At 43.2% G+C, this 22,559-nt stretch overlaps 1 protein-coding gene across 4 annotated transcripts in view; it reads right to left on the bottom strand.

Moving 5' to 3' along the window:
• Positions 1–22,559, bottom strand: part of setd5 (SET domain containing 5) — a 34,836-nt gene continuing 12,277 nt past the window's right edge. Inside the window, exons 2-25 of one of the 4 annotated variants that reach the window (XM_042406156.1) lie at positions 15,832–16,096; positions 13,749–13,851; positions 13,079–13,341; positions 12,614–12,672; positions 12,314–12,501; positions 12,172–12,210; positions 11,757–12,047; positions 11,317–11,465; positions 11,075–11,192; positions 10,861–10,970; positions 10,401–10,650; positions 10,103–10,186; positions 9,788–9,949; positions 9,288–9,668; positions 8,889–9,149; positions 8,444–8,561; positions 7,916–8,145; positions 7,502–7,558; positions 6,883–7,368; positions 6,357–6,449; positions 3,926–4,224; positions 3,672–3,793; positions 2,904–2,992; positions 1–1,557 (exon numbers count right to left, since the gene is read on the bottom strand). In XM_042406156.1, coding sequence (XP_042262090.1) covers positions 988–1,557; positions 2,904–2,992; positions 3,672–3,793; positions 3,926–4,224; positions 6,357–6,449; positions 6,883–7,368; positions 7,502–7,558; positions 7,916–8,145; positions 8,444–8,561; positions 8,889–9,149; positions 9,288–9,668; positions 9,788–9,949; positions 10,103–10,186; positions 10,401–10,650; positions 10,861–10,970; positions 11,075–11,192; positions 11,317–11,465; positions 11,757–12,047; positions 12,172–12,210; positions 12,314–12,501; positions 12,614–12,672; positions 13,079–13,341; positions 13,749–13,851; positions 15,832–15,902 — 4,593 coding nt within the window. In that variant the 5' untranslated portion in view covers positions 15,903–16,096 and the 3' untranslated portion in view covers positions 1–987. The remainder of the gene's footprint in view (positions 1,558–2,903; positions 2,993–3,671; positions 3,794–3,925; positions 4,225–6,356; positions 6,450–6,882; positions 7,369–7,501; positions 7,559–7,915; positions 8,146–8,443; positions 8,562–8,888; positions 9,150–9,287; positions 9,669–9,787; positions 9,950–10,102; positions 10,187–10,400; positions 10,651–10,860; positions 10,971–11,074; positions 11,193–11,316; positions 11,466–11,756; positions 12,048–12,171; positions 12,211–12,313; positions 12,502–12,613; positions 12,673–13,078; positions 13,342–13,748; positions 13,852–15,831; positions 16,097–22,559) is intronic. The other 3 variants (XM_042406157.1, XM_042406158.1, XM_042406159.1) reach the window with 3 other exon arrangements.

The raw sequence follows: 22,559 nt of genomic DNA, 5'->3' as shown, positions 1-22,559 counted from the left end.
TGGGGAACATAACTGGATTTCAAATTTATTGGAAAAAAAACAATAATGCAGCACCATGAATCATAAGACCTGTATGTCTCAAGTACAATATCAGAAGTCTACAGTGAAGTAGTACTAGAGTGAAATCAAAGAGTCCAGTGGGGATGAACGAACAGAGGAGGGAGGGAAAAAAAAACAACAGAACACTGGAACAGACGGAGAACCTTGAGGAAAAAAAAAAAAGGGGGCTTGTTTTCATGTTTAGTGAGATAACACGGAAGCTGGTAATCATGTGGAATGATCCTATCCAGGGAGAACCCCCCCCCTCCCCTCCCCTCCCCTCTAATGCATCTTTAGAACGGATGATTGACGTGTTGACCTTGCATTATTTCCCCTTTCCAAATGAAACACTTACTTACTGCAGCACAGACTCGGCCACTCGCCAAATCAAAAAAGTAACGTTGACAAAAAAAAAAAAAAAAAGTTTAAAAATAAAACAACTCTTGCTTTCAGTTACATATGCGTCTCAGCATTTATCCAACCTGGGTACCATGACGACAGGTAGGGTTTGTTTTTTTTTTAATAACTTTGTACAGACATTTGTGTGGAACTTTTAACTTTCCCACATTATAGAGCCTGTTTGCACAGTCCGGCACATGACGAAACACTGGGGACAATTTCAAGTTACATGTGATTTCTTGTTTTTTTTTTTTCCAGAACGTGTTATCCAAATCGCTTTTTCCATTGATTCCATAATGATGTCCCGAGTCAATGATTAGCTTTGTGCAGAATGTGGTCATTTGTTTTTTTTTCTGAAAATAAAGAAAGAAAAGACAGAAAATAAGAAAAGGAGAAATCCGTAAAGAAGTCCGTGCTCCTCTTAGGTCTGTACATTTCCCCTCCCCAAACTCCCTGAGCCCCATTTCACCACAGGTTTAGGGGTTGAGGAGGTACGCAGCTTCATACACACACACATACACACACGCTCACACATACTTGAACAAGGTCCTAAAAGCTTCCTGACTGTGTCCTTACTCCCGGTCCCTGGAGAGGGGAGTGCTGGAACTGACTGAGGCTTGTCCCTCTCTGTGGATAGTGTGTCGGTCCGGAGGCCGACAGCAGCCTGGAGCCGGCCTGCAGCTGGCCCGGGCTGCCAGACTTCAGGCCGCGAGACGCCTGCTGCTGGCTCCCTCTGGAGGCCTGGGCACTCGAGTCTGTTTTAGTCTGCCCGTGGGCCCTGGGTCCCGGGGTAGGAGTCCCCGCCAGGCCGCTGCTGTTCAAAAGGCTCGCTTTTAAGTGGCTGCTGCCGTAGCTGTGACCTCCGTCCACGTTACTGCTGCCACTCTGCTGGTGTAGAGAGCCCGCTGGCGACCTGGAGTCTGACGAGGAGGTGGGGGTGGTGGTGTGAATGGGGTAGGAGGATGGAGGGTGGTCCTGGGACAGGCCTGGGTGGGAGGAGGAGGAGAGGCGTGGGTAGAAGCTCTGGCCTGATGAGGGACTGTAGGAACCCCGGAATGGAGAGTTGGAGGTTTGCTGGATGAATGATGGACTGTCGGTCTGCCGGTGACTTTCTGATGACTGAACACAGACAAAAACATTACTTACTACTTGGCAACAATCACACCTGCTTAAGGCTGCGTTCATGTCATGTAGAAAAGAAGATAGTGATGAAAAAAAATCCCATTGTTACAAGTTTCATTTACAAACTGAATGAATACTTTATCAAGTGTTGACCTACTTGGATGATAGGAAGAGTTTGTCAGATTGGGACTGAAAACAAGTGTTCATCAAAAAAATCAAATTGGGTGTTTTAAAGGGGCCATATTATGAAAAACTCTGTCAGTGCTTGTGTGTATGTACTTGGGTCTCTGATGAGCCTTCTAACACACAAGCTGTGAAATAAGACCACCCAGTCAGTTTGGTGTGGGCTGGCTTGCTCTGTACTCATGTGATTCAACAAGCCATTCAGATTTGTTGCCCCTTCTTATGTCACATGGGGTGAAGCTAGGCTAGGCTAAGCCACTGTTTGCTGACAGATGGCTGCTGAGCAGCAGTGAGCTCTGCAGGAGACAGCCAGCCAAGGAGCAGAGCAGGAGAGTCCTGCGTCGCTGCTGCTGCTGCAGCTGCTTCCTTGTTTTCTGGAGGAATAAACACCTGATTCTGCTCTGATCCGGAGCAGTTTACCAGCTGGAGGACTTTGTTTTTTAAACTTTTGGGATTAAGAGGATTTATCTTTAATCTCACTTCTCAGCCTAGCTGGAGCTAACACTGGAGTCACACACCACCTCAGCTGCTGTCATTGATAATAAACATCTTAAATGTCGGTCAGTTTATATGATTTTAATATATGTAGTATGTAGATATCTATATGTATAAACAGTAACATTGCTGCAGTATTTATGCCTTTATATGACGTTACTTTGAGAGTGAACAGAGCAGCTACAATGTTAGCATAGCTCTGATCAGTCTAAACTCCATTCAAAAAACAAGCATTTTAACAGTTTGCTTGTCGTCTTGCGGAGACACTTGACAAAGCATGAATTCAGGCTTTTTAAAAATTAACATCATGATGTAGTTGTTTCGGCATCCTTTTGATCCGTTTATTGCAATTAAATCACACACAGTTTATTTACACTCAAACCGGCCATTCTGAACAGGGCTGTTCAGACAGGATGAGAAGGCTGCTGTGCTGCTTGATCCTTGTGGTATTTTGATCAAAGCATGTCAGATACATTTTATTAAGACCCCAGGGAACTGTGTTAACTTGTAGAAAGGGGGCATAATATGACCTCTTTAAGCTTAAATGACTTGTGATGACATCATGGGTAACAACAAAAATAGACATTTATACATGTAATCATGGCAAGCTGATCAAGGTAAGATATCTAAGCGTTAACATACTCTCTGTGCTTTTTACAGCGTACCTGGTGTGAGTACACAGATGGACTGTATCTGTGTGGACTCTTCATGGGGGAAGCCATGGACACGGCCTGCATCTCATACCGATCTGCATCTGAAAACATGAAAAGAAAATGTATTATATGCACTTCATTCATGTCATTTAACAATAATAATCTTTTTTTAAAATATATTCTCAGTCACATACTTTATGTTTTCAGTCTTCTGTTCAGTTGATTTATATTGAAAAAAGAGAAAATTCCAAAGAAAAGTGTTTGTAATTGTAATGTATGATTAGCTTTTTATTTGAGTGCATCTAAGGCTGAAGCAAAAGACATAATGCTCCATCGTTAGTGCATCTTTATTTAGATAAGCTTATAGTAGTTCAGATTTCCCTGGGAATTTCAATGCTTGTTTCTTATTTCTTATGTGCTGAAACATTTAAATATGTTCCCAAAATGGGACCATGAAACCTATCCTGACACACTACATGTTTTTTTACACAAAACCAGAGAAGTGATCCTTGGAAACTGTTTGGAAAGGGCAGGTGATTGGATGAACCATCTGTCTATCACTATCTAACCTTGCAAGGCAGCTGGATTCGCAAGATCACAAGATTGGGTGAGAATCCTCACAGGACGCTGATTGGTAGAAACCACCGGTGGTTCGGACACAAGCGCATAACTCAAAGCCTGACAAGACGGATCTCGTGATGCCGTGATATCACGAATCCAGCTGCCTCGCAAGGTCACATGGAACCCACGTTGGGGAACACTGATCTAAGCTCTTCATACCAGATTCTTTCTCTGTAGAGCCATCACTCCTCTTGTATATTCGCTCCATCTTGATGCTTCTGAGCACTCGCTCCAGAACCCCCTGACCTTCCCTTAGACGTTCAACACTGGTGGGAACCATCCTAGGAGAAAAAAAAAATCCATTAGTTATTGGCCAGTCAACTCTGATCAGAAACAAACCAAAACTTCTAGGTCATTTGACATTAGCTGCCAAGTGTCTTAAATTTGAAATCTTTCATCCGTCATTCTCTCACCACTGGTTGTTGCTCTCCGGGCGTCTGGACTGCACAGACGAGCCCTGGTGGTCTGGAGGACTGACCTCCTCTATCTGTGGGATGGAGGAGGTTTGTGCTGAAGAGGAGAAAGAGCTGTGCGGGGAGGCCGGTGGCTGCATCTGGTGATGTGAGTGGGGATGGGGAAGGAGATGATGGGAGTCCTGGCTGTAGTGGGAGCCAGGCCGAGTGGGGGTGCCGCCCAGGGACGAGCTGCTGCCGGCTGGCTCTGAGTCACGACTGCTGCCCTGCTTCCTCTTACGGTACTCCAGCAAAGACACCTGAGGCAGCAGAGGGAGAAGCGCTATCTAGTATCTGCTGCTTTGAAGACTGACGGATAAGTCTGATGTGCAGGCTTAAAACATACAACTTTATGTCATTCACACTGATGCTGGGCTGCTGATTCAATCACATCATTCAACAAAAACTGCACTGAGTGATGGGCAGACCGCATGCACCACACCAGAGAGGACTCACCTGGAAACAGTATTTACAACTATTCAATATGACGAAAAGAAAACACCGTAAATCACCATGGAAATCACCTGTTTACATGAAAATGACACTGTATGCATCTGTTTTTGTTCCATTCCATTAACATACTTCTAGTCATGAAACAGGCTCAATTACAACTTACTGTAAATCACTTTTTTTTGTGTTCTGAATGCACTGTTAGTCACATACAGCATCTAAAGCTTTGACGAAAGAGCAGGCAACTTTGAATGCACCACGCCATGATGCAACCACGCTGAAACAACAACGACACAAACATTCATATCAATGTCCACAGAAGGTTCAAGCGCACACACACGCACACACACACACATACATACACACAACATATACACATCTCCACTGTTAACAATGAAATGAAGCACTCATCCCAGCTTAATGTCGTTATGACAGAAAAGGCTTGTGGGAACAGAGGGGGGGTATATGGAAGAGGCAGGGGAGCAGGGATGATGAGCACACGGTCAGATACTGACATGGATGGCTCTTGCCTGAAGCTAGCGTAAAGATTACATACAGGAGAGACTGCAGAAGGCAACTGTGATGTCAGGAGGACTGGGATTCAGGGTCTGAAATTACCACCAAGCACCAATATCAATGTTTTCTTCAGTGTGCACATTAACACAGGTTTCATAGAGATATACATCTATATATTTGACTGTGAAAACCAAAGCCATAGTTTTGTATCAAAAAGGTCTGTGATTGGTCGCCTCTTCCAGTCCCATAAAAAACATTTTAAAGTAGAACTATGGTTGATTACATTTCATTTATTTAAATTCAGATTTGTGAAAACAAAGGTGAACTTTCTGCTTCAACTTTGACCTACTGTACTTGCTGTAGCTGTGTACACAGTGTTGTGTGCAACATTTCATGTGTTCTCGCTTTGAGTTTTACCACAAAATAAAGTTGTTAAGCTAATCTGGTTTATCTGTGGGCTTGTTTACAACTTGCATGATCATGTGACTGCTTGTGTTTCCAGTCTTGAGATCTCAGCTGTTACTACGGTTAAAATACAATGTTATCATAACTGATAGGACTAATGGCTGGTGCTATGAAAATAACAGCTATTATTTTGGCTGGTGAACATTAATCTGGGCCAGTAATTTATGTTTACTTAAAATCTTGGCAGGTGAGGATCTTAATACTGTTAGGAGGACTGGTATTGGTATCGTCTGTGGGAGAGCAGGATCTGAAAGACTTATTGTTTAAATGTTTTAAATGTATTCTTTCTCAATATGTGGCCTGAGAAATCACTTCAGTGATGTTCAAGTACAATCTCTTCTCTCAGTCTTTACTGGACACTGTACACACACTGTTGCAAGCAACCGCACAGAAATGTTCAGCTTAACATTACATTTGTTGCGTCAGGACTGATGAGTCATGTTACTGGGAGAACCAAAAACTAAAAAAAACTCCAAGAGGCATCCCTTTGTCTCACCCTTAATTCACCCTGAGCCCCAGGACTTTCCCATGGTGCCTTGTGATAATGCATGTTGGTTTTTTTTTTTTTTTTCTGTAAACCACACTGACAGATTCCGCCTTGCTTGCAGTACAGAGAGGGGAGTGAAGCACTGCTCACAGTTTGGAAAGAGCCATGGATGAGATGGAGCAAAGACACATGGGCTTCATCTCGACACCATCATGACAATTCATGAACCGTCGGCCTCTTGTGTTGAGGGGAAAGGCGATGGATGAACCTTTAACACGCTTCGATGAGTTTGACTTGAAATGGCATAATAAATCAAAACTCCTGCTCATGGCTTTAGAGTCAGAATTCAATGTAGGTTTGGAGGAGGGGAGGGGGCGGAGCTGTCGGAGCATGGGGTGGGTGTTGTATGCAGATGCAAAAAAACAATATTTACATGCACACTTCTAAAGATGTAGTTGTAGGGAGAATATTCACCATATTTTGTACTGGCTTGTATTCACTTCTTACAGCTATAGCCTGGTAATCTGGCTTCCCTGTCAGCAGACTAATGGTATGCTGGTTGGCCCTCTGCCTTGGAAGAAAAGTGGAAGAGAGACTTGGCAAAAAGTGTCAAGGAGCAGCGAGGGGGGAGGGAGGGGACTGAGGGAGAGGAGGGGGGAAGGGGAAGGGGGAGGAAGGGTCAAAGCTACAGAGTCGTAATCATTGCAGATATACACAGAAAATGGTCAAATAAGTTTTTTAAATGCCTGTTGTTTGTGGATTTGACCACCTGACACAAGGGACTAATTGATCTATTTAAGACAAAGTCAACGGGCAAACACAGAGCAAGGGGAAAAGCACATCATGAGGTTTGGTTTTTCAGTTTGCACATATCACACTCAAAGTCATTCGTGCTTGGAGGAGAACAGATGAAATTCCTTAAGATTTACCTGAAAAACTATCTGTGACCGAAAATGTCAAAAGCACATGTTTTCAAGACGTTAAAATGTGGAGAACTTGCCTTCTTCTTTTGCGGTGGGTTGCTGGTGTGAGGAGGTGTGCCACTATCTGGGTAGCCTCCCCCATAATGAGGCTCACCGTAGGGTGACATTGAGCCAGGGCCTACATCCCCCAGCAGACCCTGGCCGCTTATGGAACTATGGAAGGACTCTGCTGGGGAGAAACCTCCTTCCGACTGGGAGAGGCGCCGGTCAGTGGCCACGGGGTTCCCCAGGTTTGCGTTGAGAGGTGAGCAGGTGTATATGAGGTTGAACTCTGTCCTGAAGGCCTGCTCCCTGTTTTGGGGGGTTAGGTCTGAGGTGGGACAGGACACTGGGTTTAGGGAACTGGTGCCTACAGATGATGGGCCCTGGGAATCGTGGCCTGAAGGACCTCCAGGAAGGGAAAAGTCATCTGAGGTTACGGCCACGGGGCTCTCCAAGCTGGAGGGAAGTGACAGGTCTGGGAACTGGGGCCGAGGGACGTCAAAGTCTGTCTGAAGACATGGCTGAAGGTGGAGAAAGAAAAGGAAAGGAGAGGGGAGAAAATTAATTAGACACATTTGAGTAATTAGTCATCACTTAGTAGCATGTTGTTTGCATTAGCAATTAGGAGTTAGCGGCAGAGAGATGCTAATGTACCTCAGGAGAGATGGACTCTGGCCGGTGAACAGGAGATGCCTCAGGGGATGATATGTTCTAGAGATAAAAGCAAAGGCTATTAGAAACTTCAGTGTCAAACACACATGATGTGTTTCAAATATTAATTAGATTTGGATGATCTACCCAAGTACATTAACAGTAAATTAACTTCTATTGTTGTGTTGGTGTTGAAGTCTAGCAGTTCTTGTCATTATTTTTAATCCAAAACAAAGATTGAATTATATCAAGCACCAGAGGTTAATTTACTTACAAACAGTAGCTCATCCTAGTTGATTAACAATGTTCCCCAGATATAATTTGGAATAATTAACATACTTAATATACAGAAGGGGAGGTTGAAGCTGACAAGAATTGTATTTGTGGATCTAGGTGTGTATGTGGTTGTGCTCTTACTTCGAATTGCAGCGGCGTGTTGCAGCGGCTGGCAGGCAGTGAGGGCATGGGTGAGTATGCCAGGCCGTTGGGCAGCAGGGAGCCACATGGGGTGTGGAGCAGCGGGTGGAGGGGGTCCTCTGGGAGGGGCGGTGTGATGGGTGACAGAGGGCGTAGCAGGTGGTCTGAAGGTGCTGGTGTTGTCTCTGTCATATACTTGGCGCGGCGCTTCTTGAACGGTGCATTCAGTTCTATGATTTTAAAACATGAAGTTTGGGAAAAAAAAAACTTTCATATTAATATTTCACATACATTTTCTATTCATTTACTTCTAGTATTGATAACACTCAGCTGCTTAGCTCTGATCTATACTTTGTTCTTTGTTTTACACTCTTCTGGAATAGAAAAAGCATCCGTATGCAGCTCATTAGAAGTTAAATTCAATCTAAGCAAAACAGCTAAATGATTTTCTTCCAGCTTTTGGTGATTGCAGTGAAAGATGTTGCAGCAGTGAATGAGTCATCCAAATGGAGGTGGATATGTACGTACCGCTAGACAGTGGGTTGGGGGTGGATCTGCTGCTGGTACTTTGCTGGGAGGAGGTGGACTCAGTGCCGTCCTCCACACTGGCTGAATAACTCTCATCCTCCACTTGCTTGATCCATCTCTGCATTAAAACACAACAACAGTCATGTCTGGTTCAAAAACAAACACTGGCATTTATTTACTTTTATAGGAGTTAAAGTTTTTATAATATGGGGTGTTGAAGGTCTCATATGTTCAGGTTTCACATTAGGCAGATAGACTAAATCATATGACAAATTTAAGGTATAATAAACAGGTAAATAAACAGCATATTTGAATACTGAAGGCTTAAAATGTGAATCAAGACCAAAAAAAGCTATATCTAACTGTATTTCAGATCTGTTATAGTGTTAAACTTTGTATAACTTTGTATATATACTAGCATCTAGTGTGCATCCGCCTTCTTTACCTTTTTGAAGCAGCCATAAGTGCCGTCCATTTGGAGCGGGCGGGGTCGGCGTCTCTCGGGGTTGAAGGGGGAGCCGAAGCGGACGTAGTGTCTGGGTGTGGTGCAGATGAGCGATGAGTGTGAGAGGCCTGGCAACATGTTGAGGGTGGTGGCCAGCACCGTGGGGTCAGTGGTTATCCGCAGCGGCCGCTCAACGGGCAACTCTTGGTGGACCTTCTCCCCTCCAGGAACCTTGTCGTTTAACCACTCTGTCACCAGGTACTGGGACCACAGAGAGACATTCATGATCAACTCCACGTTTGCAATGATATATTTGATTAGGAAAACGTGACTCAGCCAGAGAATAGCCAAAATCTGACAAACTCTCCCATATTTGTACAACGTTTAATCTCCTCTAACCTTCTTGGTCTTGGGGTAGCGCAAGTTGCCTCTGTTTATGCAGCTTAGTCCCTGGCCATCCCCCTCTAGGAGATGACTGGCCCCCAGACCGCCCTCCCCGTGGCCCAGTTCAGCACCATATGGGCCCTGAGATCCCTCCTCATCCAGAGCAGCACCTTGCTCGGATGACGATGGTGTCGCTGCGACCGCTGCAGCAGCCGCGGCCGCCGCTGCCTGTTGGGCGAGGGCTTGACGCTGCCGCCGGGCACGCTGGGATGAGCTGGACCGGTAGCGAGAGATTCGACTTTTGGGCCGAGGCTTGGTAGGTCGTGCAGGTTTAGGTGGAGCAACTGGGGCGGGCAGGTTGGGTAATGAGGTCTTATCTTCAATGGATGGCGCCTCCTGTGAGAGAGAGTATCAGTAGAATAGATTAAAATAGATGCACTACCGAAACAACAAAAACAAAAATACAAGAGAAGATAAACAAATACAGATGAAACAACTGGTTTTCTCTCACTGACCATGACATAGGTGGTGCGCCGTGTGCTGACCCCCACTCCTGTGTTGTGGGGTATGGGTGTGTTCCCTGCGGGGTTTCCTGCCCCGTCCTCAGTTTCCACACCCTCCTCCTTTACATCTGCTCCTCCTACTCTCCTCCGCCTCCTTTCCAGACTGTTAAATGTCTACATGAACAGGCAGAGACATAAGACACTTTAGTTCACTGAAACATTTTGTCTTTTGAATTACTGATGTGTTACTGGAACTGGAATCCATCATTAGAATATATAAGAAGAATATGATAAATTATAGCTGTACTGGAAAATAGTTTGACATACTCTTTTACTGGAGATGGCAACCCCATTTTCATCCACCTCTCCTTCCTCTCCCTCTTCCACCTTCATCTCATCCAGCAGTCTCTCCTAATTACACAGACAGACAGCACATGAGGAAAACATCTGACCCAGCAGGAAGTAAAAGCAAGGAATGGCTGATTACAAGCCCAGTTTTAAGAAAACTTTATTGTCTCTTTGTGGGCTCATTAATATTTGATGGAGTCTATCATCGGACTGATATCTTTAACCTTAGAATACCAAATTTATTTAGAAAATCCCTTCATCTTAGCTACACACACACCTCTGCATCACTGGTCCCCTGCAGTTCTTTGGCCTCCTGGTGCTGGTCGAGGTTCTGGCTGCCGTCCCCGGTCAGGCAGCCCTCCAGCTCTCTCCTACGGGCCTTCCTCCGTCGAGTCTCAGCACCAACCAGAGGGGAGGGAGGCGGCAGGGACGGGGGACTCAGCAAGCTCTCCCTGGGGCTCAGGTTGTGTTTCTGCACCGGGCAGTTCTGGTTGCCCTTATGGCAGGCACAGTCCACTTTGTAATTACTGGTGGTTTGTTATGAGAGAGGAGAAGTTAACACTGGAGAAAATATCATGTAAACTGAAAGATAACCAATAACCGCTTCACACCTGGATCATTATCACTTATATATATTTGATGTCAATGGATGGATGGATTTGAGCTGTTTTGCTTGTTATGGATGGGTACTTGTTAGTGGTTCTAAGAGAGGTGTGAGGTGAGGACACAGAACTTACCAGCTATTGAACTCGTAGTCAAATCCAATGGTGACCTCAGCGTCCTTTGTGATTTGACTGACAGCGTAGATACACAGATGGATCATGCCCTCAGCAATCATATGCCGGACCTGTGGGAGGGAACAGATGGATGATTTATCTTAGTTACCAAAAAAAAAAAAAAAAAAAAAAAAAAAAAAACCCAATCCAAAACAAAAAACGCTTAATGACTGACCTCAGCATTTGGTGTACAGGACCTCCTGATGAAGCGGGCATCATTTCCAAAGGTCCTTGCATCGACACACATCTCTACATCGTTAAACTTTGAGTAGAACAGCACAAAAGGGTAGGGTCTGGAAAACAATAATGGCAAAGGTGTCAGAAGCAGCACACAGGTTATGTAACCAACTGTCTTTGAACCCAAATACTATATGTATATAGTGTAGTGGCCCATCACTCATATATTGTGACTCTTACTTTTTGAAGAAGTGTCCGTTGACCTCAAACTGTTGTTTGAGCATGACCTTTCCCCGATATTCAATGATGAGAGTGTCTGGTTCTAGGTTCTTGGCAGCTCGGAGGATCTTTCTGTGTTTCTGCACCCGTGTGACCCGCCCCAACTGCAGCTACAAACAAATCACAAGTTATTTATTTGCAACTGCAGGAACATATTAAACACGTTATATTAGGGCATGGTTACACAGTTGCTTATTTTTATTAAGGCTAAATTAAGTTATTTATGAGATTGTTTGTCTTTAACATTAGGCATTAATTTTCTATCAGCCAGTAAAATGTGTTATACATTATGTTAATGAGCCTTGTTTAGCTAATTACACTGCTACTGACATATAAGCTGAATCAATACGTGGTTTGATCCAAAAGTGCAATAGTGAGTTTGGATCAGGACTCGGGCGGACCTGCATTTGTGAGCCCAGCACTGTGTTGTTACAGGCCAGCTCAGTGCGGTTGATGGTGTCCATGGCGTCGACTGAGGCGTGGATCTGTGTGGTGGCGGGAGGTGTTGTGGTGTCGCTCTCTGTCTTTGAGACAGTGGTGCTGGCAGCACGGTGAAGCTGGAGCAGCGTTTGGACGTCAGCGCTGTATTGGTTGGCTAAAGCCTCCTCATACTGGTCTGTCCACTGGCGGATCCTGCTCTCCCATCCCTCTGCTGTGTTCTCGTCCAGCACGTTGGCCTCCGTTGTTGAGTTCTAGACGGAAGGAAAGACGGAGCGAGTTGTGAGCGGGGTTTGTCTTTACAGAAGAGAAGCATGAAGCTGACAGCAGTGAGTGAAGAATAACTTTAACCAAATGTCAGGATAACTCCAGTCTTACCTTCATCCTCATAGACTTCCTAGAACCCTCTCTGAAAGCCTGAAAGAAGGAAAAATGAACCCATATCAATACATGTACATGTCAAGTAGTCAATATTCTACCATCAAATATAAAATTTGATATAGTACAAAACTTTGCGCACCTTGACTTTCTTGCCCTTCGGCGTTCCGCGGGCCTTCTCCGTGCTCTTTTTCCTCTTTTTGGATTTGCTCCTTTTGACCCGGTTGACAGTGAGTTTGATGCTGGTGGGCGTATGCTGGGTGGCGGTGTAGGAGATGGTGGAGGGCGATACCTCCTCATCACCACTCTCTGTGGCACTGCTCTCTCCAGCTGCCAGAAAAAAAAAAAAAGGTATATTCACTGGATATCATGAGGGGAGTAACATCTTTAAAAAACCATTACATTTACCTGCACAGGTTAGTAAAAGAACAAATGAATGTACCTGAGACATTTTCTGTTTTCCTGTGTTGGCCCTCTGCTCCTTTCCTCCTGTCAAGTCCCCTACGACCAAAAATGACAAAACACATCAGTGCACAGTGCAGATGGGCCAAGTCAAATACTAAAACGGCAACAGATTCTACCAGAATTTAACATGAGTATCATTTGAAAGGTGTCTTGGCTATTAAAGCCCTGTTATCATGACTTAAGGAATGTTTGCATGTTTATTTGTAACTATATAAAGTTAGCTGTTGCCCTTCTTCATTGAAACATATCTTTGGTATATTAAGCATTGAAAAGTCTGCAAAAAGTGCAGGAAGATTTTGTCAACAATACAATCATTAAGCTGAATTTACATTTGTTAAATATTAATGTTATCATGACAAACTGACACCAAAGCAGGGAAACTTGTGGCAGTCTGGTGACAAAGTACTCATGCTCCAGCATCCAGACCGGACAGGTTTCTCACCTGCAATTGTCACATTTGATGAGCAGGCCGTCCGGCGTCAGGCTGCAGTGACACCAGCTGGCCACGGCCCCATCCTCCTCTGAGGAGCTGTCGCTGTCGGCTGAGTTGTCCTCTGTGGTTTCGTGATAGCGGGAGCTGCGTACCACGCCGTTGAGATCCATGCGGGGAATGATGGTTTGGGAGAGCGGGGAGGCGGGTGGGGTGGGGGGAGGGGGCGCGCCATAGTTGTGATCCTGACAACACACAACGGAAGACTGTTGCATCTTCAAACAACGGGTGTTCAGGCAAAAAAAGGGAAACGGAAAATGGAGACGAATGAAAATGAGGGCAAAAAAACAGGTATGTGAAACAGTACAGCTGTTAATAACGGAAGTAGTTTGTGGTTACAGAAGATCAATAGTAGGATAGACATTTATGTATTGAATCAAACTAGAAGCACCACCAATCCTTAGTCTTACTCTTACTGTTCTATTTTAATAGAACGAGGGACTTGAAAAGATTAGAAAAAAAGAAAAGATTGGATAGATTAAACTGAGTTATTATTTTAGCTTGTAAAATGTTCATAATCGTAGCCAACTTATCTGTGATTAATAGAGAGTAAAACTGTTTTTATACGATAAGACATGCTATGATTAGAATTGATGATTAGAAAAGAGCTGTTTAAACTCACAGCATATGGTAGTCCCCGATACCCATGACTCTGTGCGCTCCCACAGCTGTGGTTGTTGTAGTTTTTCTCATTCACGGCAGGGCTTGCTTCAACTGACTCCGGGCTGGAAAATTTTTTTTTAAATGATTATTTTAAATAATAAAAAATAAAACAAGAATTCAAACAGCACATGTTTCCACTATGCATTTCCAGAACCGTTATGTAAACAACTGTTTGAGTAAGAGCATCAATCAGTCACTAGGTGGCACTGAGACCCTGAAGTTGCTCTCCAGCCTGGAAGAACAGCAATTTAGGAAATGGAATGTGTGCCGCCATTATGTTATGCAACTCCTTTTGCCCTTTAGCTGAGGTCTGGCCAGACAGTGAATAACCTTGCCTTATCCCCCCCTGGTCCTCAAAATGTGGACCAAACTTAAATGTAATAGAATCAAAATGATAAAAATATTACATTTAAAAGCTCTGGATTTTTGTATTTCTCGGCAGAAACAGTATATTTGCTTGTGTGTCAGAATCAATCTCCCTGACTGAGGTTTGGAGGAAGCCAAAGGGGGCCGTGAATAGGGGTAGATGGGAGGGAGGCCAACTGCATTCCACATCACCTCAGTCACTTAAGCAGGCTTACCTACAGAGAAATGGCAACTGTTCTTACTGAGGCCGTCTGTGTGGACATGTCCTCAGACACTACTCAACACAGCTACGGTCTGATGTGGAGATATGATACAAATCTATCTCGCTTACACAGAGGGAGGGCTGGACGATACAGAGGAAACACTGATCACAAAAAAATCATAATAAAAAGCAATTACAGAGATGATAAATAGGCTGCTGAGGGTGGTTTGTCCTGACAGAAATGTGCAAATGATTAATATAATATGGAGTTGGTGCAGGCCAGTTACACAATGCACCCAGTGTGATTATTCCAATGTAACAGATAGTGATAATTCAAATAAAGTTACTACAGCCTTCTGGTAAATGATGCTCTGCTCTCCATGTTGAGTGGGTGGAACATGTCATTTAGAACTTTCTGAATTTTCTGAATAAGTGGCTTTGGTGACAAAATGCCACTAATGGTATTTTTTGTTCATCTTCTACTCCTATATAGTGGTTAGTGTTACATTGCTTCATCTTTTAGACAGTTTTGACTGAAGCATTACGTACTGTATTTCCTTTACTTTTGTCTGGTTAAGTTTAGTCTTTGGTAGACTGCACTTCCCATCTCTTCGGGTCTCTCCAGCATACTTTGTGGAGAGGACAGAAACTGCTGACAGGATATTGGAAGGAAACATATTTATCACAACCCAAGGTGCTACAGTTGTAGAGAAATGTGAACAAAAAAAGGGGAGAGTTCTGCAACGTTGCATGAACATATCGTGTTGCTTTGGGCGAAAGAGTTGTACCGCTGTATTCACAATGTAAAAATGGGTTGAAACCTATTATCACTATAATAATTCTTGTACATTTTCTAAAAGGGAAAAAACTGCTAAAAAAGAATCCCTGGATCCCACTCAAAAACCCCTGGAGGTTACTGACACCAAACCTGAGATGGAATAGGAAAGGAAATTCCTACCACTTATTTCCATAGCTCTGCCCATTGAGGTTTTTTTTGGCTGTTGATGACGATAACATTTTTTTTCATTAACCTAATTACTGAGATCTGGGGATGTGGCAACATCACCAGAATGAGTAACATTAGTCACGTACAAACCTCCAGTTTAACCCAATTATCTCCAGCACTTATTTGGACATGAGTGAACACACCTGACATTCATTATGAAGGCCCATTGCATTTAAAAACTATGTGTGCACGGTCATTAGAAGGTCAGGTTTCTCTGTTTATTTATTTGGATCTGCCAACCATGTCATAGGTTGTAAACAAACTTCCTGTTTAACCTGATCATCAATGCCGCCGAGTTTGTTTACAACCTGTGACATGCTCTATTTGAACAATGTTACTGCGTCCACAGATATCAGCAACAAAAACAAGACCCCGGTAGTAAAAAAAAAAAAAAAAAAAAGCAGACTTTTCCTTTAAGGTGAAAGCTTAACTACTGTGAGTACCGACCCGCTGGTAAAGAGTACTTACTCTGATCCAGCAGCCATATCTGAGTAAGACGTTTCAGGTGTGGTGACTCCCAGCGCGATTACTATGCTCATGACGTCCAGCACAGCGACGCGTGGGAGTGGGGGAAGAGGGGGGAGGAGGGGGAGGGGGAGGGGAGGGACAGGATGGGACGGGGGGGAGGAGGAGAGATGGGGAGGGAAATCACAGGGTCCCAACTACAGCAACAGACCACTCCAGAGGTGGGGCGCCGCCGAGCCGTAGCCCACGGCTCACGGTCATGGGGGACCTGAAGAGAGAGAGGGAGAGAGGGCAACAGACAGAGAGACCGTCGGTTAAACAAACACACACAGAGCATGGATACAGTAAAAAAAAAAAAAAAAGCCTGCTACATGAGTCAGCATGTCATGTGATATCATGGAAAAAACCTGCACTTCACTGGCCACTGTGTCTTTAAGGGTGTGATTGATTAATTATGGATTGATGCCTCTGACAGCTGATATTCTGTCATCTTTCCTTACATTACATATTGAATTTAGTGAATAGCTGATTAAATTAACATTTTGAAGAAGGCAACCATTAGAAAAAAAACAAATGAACCATTACATATACCATGACAAAGCATGAGCAACCACATAAAACAATTGGATCCATATGAAAGTGTTAGGAGAGCTTTAAGGCAGCTTGTCTTCTCCTACCAATAACCCAATGAGGGATAAATTGGGTATACTGCCTTTCAATGCAGCAACATTTTTTGTTTAATTTAAAAATATCAATGAAATACATGAACTAATATGATAGCATTTCATTTTATGTTCTACAGCCTGCTTTGTAGCCTCAGTATGGGAGGGATCCTCACCACATTGCATCAGTAAACCTTTCAGATGAGCGAGCATGCATAATACACAGGACTTGGAAATGAAACACCTACATGGAATGCAGTTGTTAGTTCTGTTATGAATTATACCTGTGCTTTTCCTGCTATGACACGTCAAAACGTCTGCCTCTTATGTATACTAAAAAGCAGAATATCTGTCTGTTACACCGGCAAACCAGACTAATCCTACTTTCATTGTGACAATTACTTACTTTGGCTGCATAATGTGTTGGCATAAATTACTGCTATGGAAATGTGTAAGCGGCATAATCAGCAGGCAGATTCAACAATAGCAGGCCACCTTAAGGACAGGTACAATAAGGAAAGTCAAACAGCAGGCCATTTTTTTTAACAGCTTCCAAACAGTCATGATTTATGACCATTATTTAATTAATTCCAAATACTTCATTATTTTGCGCATCAGAAAGTCAGTAGTGAGACACAATGCAGTTACTGATGAGAACAGGAGCTCTCTAATCAGGGCTCCTTTATCAGAGGCCACAACAGCCGCCCCCCTTGAACATCGACAAAGGATTGTCCACATAACCCCATAAGTCAGAACACTATACACAGGGAAACCATCCCTACACGCCGAATGAAGAACCAAATTTGCTGACTCATGTTGACAAAGGTGGCTTTTTATGGGAGAAGCAGGGGAGAGCTTTCATCTGCCTACGTTGAAAATGATAACTCGATATGGACATGGTGCGATAGGCCTGTCTCTTATCCATGCAGAGGCTTCCAGCATGGAGGAGAGGGAGGGAGGCTATTCAAAGAGCAGAAAACAACCAGGGGCTTTACAGCTCTGCTTACACCGAGCCCCCTGTTAGGATGCACTAACAAAGACGACCAGTGGGGGGCGCCTTCTTCCCAGACGCCTGGAGGGGTGAGTCATCCAACATGAAGCCCGGCCCTCCTGTCATGTGACCACACTCTGCTGAAACACTGACCCACACTGCTCTGCTCTCTCTCTCTCTCTCCCTCTCTCTCTCTCTCTTCTCCATGTCCTCCCCGCCTGGCGATCTCAGCCGCCCGAGCAGACGCAGAGCTAGCGGCGGCAGCCACGGCTGCAGAAAGAGGAACAGGCCCTGTGCTCTGTTCACACGCTGAGGAAAGGATTTGGCTTACAGCAAGGTCATCCGCCGGGCAAACACATGCAGATACGTTACCTCACAAACACCAGACTGATCACACTACAAGCTCCAAAAAAAACACAAACAAACAAAAAAAACTCCCGTACACAACAAAAACTGTAACATTCAAACACTGGACTGCTTTACTAGTAATGAGCCATCTGAATTTACAGCAACAGGATGCATGACATTTCTGTACTGCTCCCCTGGCTACAGTGACTGCTACCCTCACTCTCCAGCACCACGGCAACTACAGAAAGGCTGGGGACTTCCAATAATGTCAGAGAATGTCAGCCCCATCCAGCTGGACACACACTGGAAGGTAGCAAGAAAAAATGTCAGCTAGCGTTTGGTTACAAAAGCAGCACATTCTGCTACAACTCAAACGAGTTAGCATAGAGACATACAGACAAATACTGGATGGTAGATTTTGGCGAGAGTAAATAATGTCAATTTTGTTTTATCAAGAACTATTTTGTTTGTCATGACTCATTACATACTTAGTAACAGTTTTCTATAAGTGCCGTCTGCCAGCCAAACAGCTGACTACTCATTGAAGTCCAGAAGGCTACTTTATATATTAATTTCTTATAATTATTCTTATTAAAAAATTTTGAATAACAAGTTGCGATTCGCTGTGTGTGAACATTTCCGACCACTAACCTCTGCTGCAAACCAATGCGAGCATGATGATAGAGAAACGTGCCTATCTGTCTGTATCAGTCTCACCCCCACATGCTCTTTATGAATGTGTGCGTGCACTCAGTCTGAGCACGGCTCCACACTAACCCCCCCCCCCCCCCCCCTCCCCCAAAAGAGTACATGTGCTCCTAAATGAAAAAATGTAGGTGCACACAAAGAAATTTAGGAGCACAGTGAAAATTGTTCAAGTAACACAGAATTTATTAACAATTTATTAAATCCATATTAATACTACGTATGTGTGCATGCTTGCATCTTCTTCTTGTGTGCAATTATGATGTGAAAACCAATAGAGGACTATAGAAATGGGAGACCCTGGTGTCTACCAGACACAAGGCATGGGCATTAAAATATTGACAAAGCTTTTTAAAACACTGAAACTGATTTTTTGAAAAACTGACGCATTGAAAACAGCTTTTAAAACATTGACACAACTTTTTAAAAAACACTGAAATGTTGAAACAGCTTTTTAAAATCAAACATTGCAAGAGCTTTCTAAAATATCTAAAATATTGACTGCATTTTAACAGATGTATTAGTCCTGCAGTTTTTGTGCATGTGTGTGTGTGTGTGTTTGTGTTTGTGCGTACTAAGGGACACACATCTATGCAATAGCACATACCACCAAAATCACTCATTGGCCCATGACTACTAGACGCAAAGGCTGAAGATTCATAGTTCAAGCTTTCCATCGGTGAACCAGCGGGAGGCTTTTATTGTGAAGCAACCACAGGAAGTGTTATGTGTTTGCATGTGAGTAAAAATAAGTAGTTTTAAACAACCGGATATTTTGGGCTATTCTGTTAGTGGAGCGGTGGTCAGTGTGTCTGCAACCACTGGCTTGAGGTAACATTACCGCTTCACATTCTGCTCACGTTTAAGAATCACAGTTGTCTTGTATTTGGCCGATATGGTTTGTAACTAAAGACTACAGTAGGTTATAATCTTTACTTGCACATCGTGCTTGTAAATTATTTTTCCAATTCGCATATATCTACTTTTAGGGGCATATGCAAGCACTGTCAGCTGAGAGGTTGTGTCCTGCCGTGTAGAGAGCAGAGAGTCGTTTTCAGTGTTTGACAAAATAACTGATGACAAAACACATTAAGAATTCAGACTTCATCAAGACTTCAGAAAACACCGGTGGCAGCAACTTGACGATTGTGCAGTAAGTCAAAGTAATTCAAAGTCCAAAAGTGCTGCGTTTTCCATATACGCAACACAGAAGTTTATGGGCTTCATCAATGAACGAATTAGCTTTATTTACATTGCACTTTTTACAGCAGAGCCATCTCTCAGATGCATTATAAACACACACTACAACAGGCAATGTTGTCAAAGTAACAGGCCTGTGTCATATGAGGAAAATGTAGACACTCAGGATGATAGTGAAGATGAAAATGAAGACAAAGATGACTAGAAGTTGCGTTGATTCAGTAGATTCACATGATGTGAGTCAAGTGATTCACATGTTTTGTTATTTTAGAGTTATTTTTGGCATAGGTTTATTTTATAAATAATTTAATTTAAATACAGAGGCTAGATAAGACATGGGACTAAAAACATGTCCCCCCTTAAAATAACCTTGTTTATTTTCATTGAATAACAGTGCATTTATGTTTCTAGTAAAACAATACATTAACCATCATTGTGGCATGTCTTGATAAACCTTACAGTGAAGGTGTCGATAAATAAATACAAATGAGCTCTGATCAGTCAGGAGTAGGTGTGGGTTTTAATATCAACAGCTATTTACAGACTGTGAGAGCTAAAATGCACAAGAAGCCTAATTCTCCTTCAATAATTCACTATATGTTTACAATCAGGAAGGCAAACTCATTAAAACATAATTAAGATCAGTATGTATGATGGAAAAGTGGCATTAGAATGTGCCAAATGTTCTCTGGTGGGGCATGCCCCTGAACCCCCCTAGCTGGCTACTCCATATCCTTGTGGAGAGCCCTGAGTAAGAGTAGAATGATATAAAAGGGTGCACAAAGGGTTACCACTAGTTTATAACATATTTAGACACGATGGCATGGAGTGGATCCCATGGTATCCCATCCAGAGCTCTTTTTTTGAAAACCGCTGGCTGTTTATTATGCCGTGGATGACGGCTGCCTCACAAAAATAGCCACCTCTCTCCTACCTAACTCACAAAGGGAGTCACTATTTGGGCCTCTTCCAAAAGAACCAGACGGTGAACTGGGGAGGTAAATTCCATACGAAGAAGGAAAGCCTTTCTTTACCTCACTCCCTCCTCCTCCTCCTCCCTCACCACCACCTCCCTCCCCTTCCTTGTTCGTTCCTCTGCCCATGAATACCGGGCTCAAATTACCAGCAGGCTCAACAAAGTCTTTTCACTTCCACTAGAACAGAGGCCATTTTGGAGACAAGTCCAAGGGGGAGGGACATACACACAAAATGAACAGCTCAGGAGACCCCTCTCTTCCTCTCTCTTATCTCTTACATACTCTTTCTGCCCTGTCCTCTTCTTCTTTTTTTAAACACACTAGTGTTCCGACATCTTTAGGCACTAGTAGACATGCATTGTGCTGTCCTACAATATGCTATTCGATTCTCATTCTCCAAATCCAAACATGAGAGCATATGCACAGCAGTTCAAAAGACATGAACATACAAAACGCCACACCTCGTCTGAACAGAGCTCAGCACAGGGAGTTTTGTAAGCTTTAAACATACTGAGGGAACAAAAATAGACACACGCGCAGCCTATAGGAACTTGTTACAGATTTAATGATTTACAACACTGAATAATCATAGTGGATGTAATTAGGTGAAAACACATCTCTACAAATTCATGCAATTTAAGTACAAATATAAAAATAGCTGATTGCACTGTACTGTTACCTTTGTAAAACTCACAACACATCTGACCTGTGTCAAAATCACTTCTTAACCATTTCTCACAGGTTACTCAAGTGTCTAAAGTATATGTGTTAAAATACAGTGTAAACTACTACGGCTAGAAACACCACAATGCAATACTTTGCTCCTGAGATGACAGGTGTGAAAATAACAGCTATACAACAATGTCTGTGATGAGACAAAACGATGATAATGATTCGTAAGTGTGACAAAATTCAATTCACAACTCTCTTCAGAGCACCTATGGAGTTTTTATGGGGTTTTTTATTTTGATCTTAATATTTGAATTTCAAAACGAGTGATTCTCAAAATTGCAAGAGCTGAAATTTGAATTCACCACAGCTTATTGATGAAACGATACCTGCAACGGGCTCATTTAGAAATAGCTAATGTCTGTGAGTTGCTCTTTGGTGTCTGGTGTCTGGGATGGCGCCCTCAAGAAAGAGACATCACAAATTTTATTTTTGAAAAGCAAAAGTAGAGTCTGGTTTTGCTGTTTAATAATATTAATAATCTGTAAGTCATGTCGTGTCATTTCCAGATGAATAGTTAGTAACCATGGCAACATGTGACCAGCCAGACATAATCTTCCAGTTCAACTTTTAAGATTAACATCGTGGTTATATGCTTGATAACTCTAAAGAGGAAAGTCAGAGATTTGAGGGTGTGAGATAGCTTGTCCAGTTCGGTTGTCAGTCAGTTACTGCCTTTTTATATCAGTTTTACAAGTCACATACATGACTTACCTGAGCAGTTTGTCATTATTACTAGAACTAGATAACTACAAACTCTGCACATCAGCAGAAACACACCGGCTCCATCATAAAGCCTGGCTATGGCAGCATCATGCTATGGGGATATTTCTCTGCAGCAGGCCCTGGCAGGCCAAGAGAAAACACCCCAAAAACATCACCAAAGCTACACAGGAAAGGCTTCACAACAAACAATGTTGAAGTTCTGGAGTGGCCATGTCTAGACATCGGTCCAATTAAGACTTTCAAAGTTGTGAAATGATAGCAAAAGTCTAAGGCAGGCACACACACACACACACACACACACACACACACACACACACACAAACAACCCCTTTGCTTACACTTACGCCAGCAATTTAGCTAAACCTTCTCTTGGGAGAATGCAAGAGTACACCC

This window comes from Thunnus maccoyii, chromosome 3 (assembly GCF_910596095.1).
Source record: "Thunnus maccoyii chromosome 3, fThuMac1.1, whole genome shotgun sequence".
In the NCBI taxonomy this organism is placed as follows: Eukaryota; Metazoa; Chordata; class Actinopteri; order Scombriformes; family Scombridae; genus Thunnus; species Thunnus maccoyii.
This window is presented reverse-complemented; position numbering and strand designations above follow the sequence as displayed.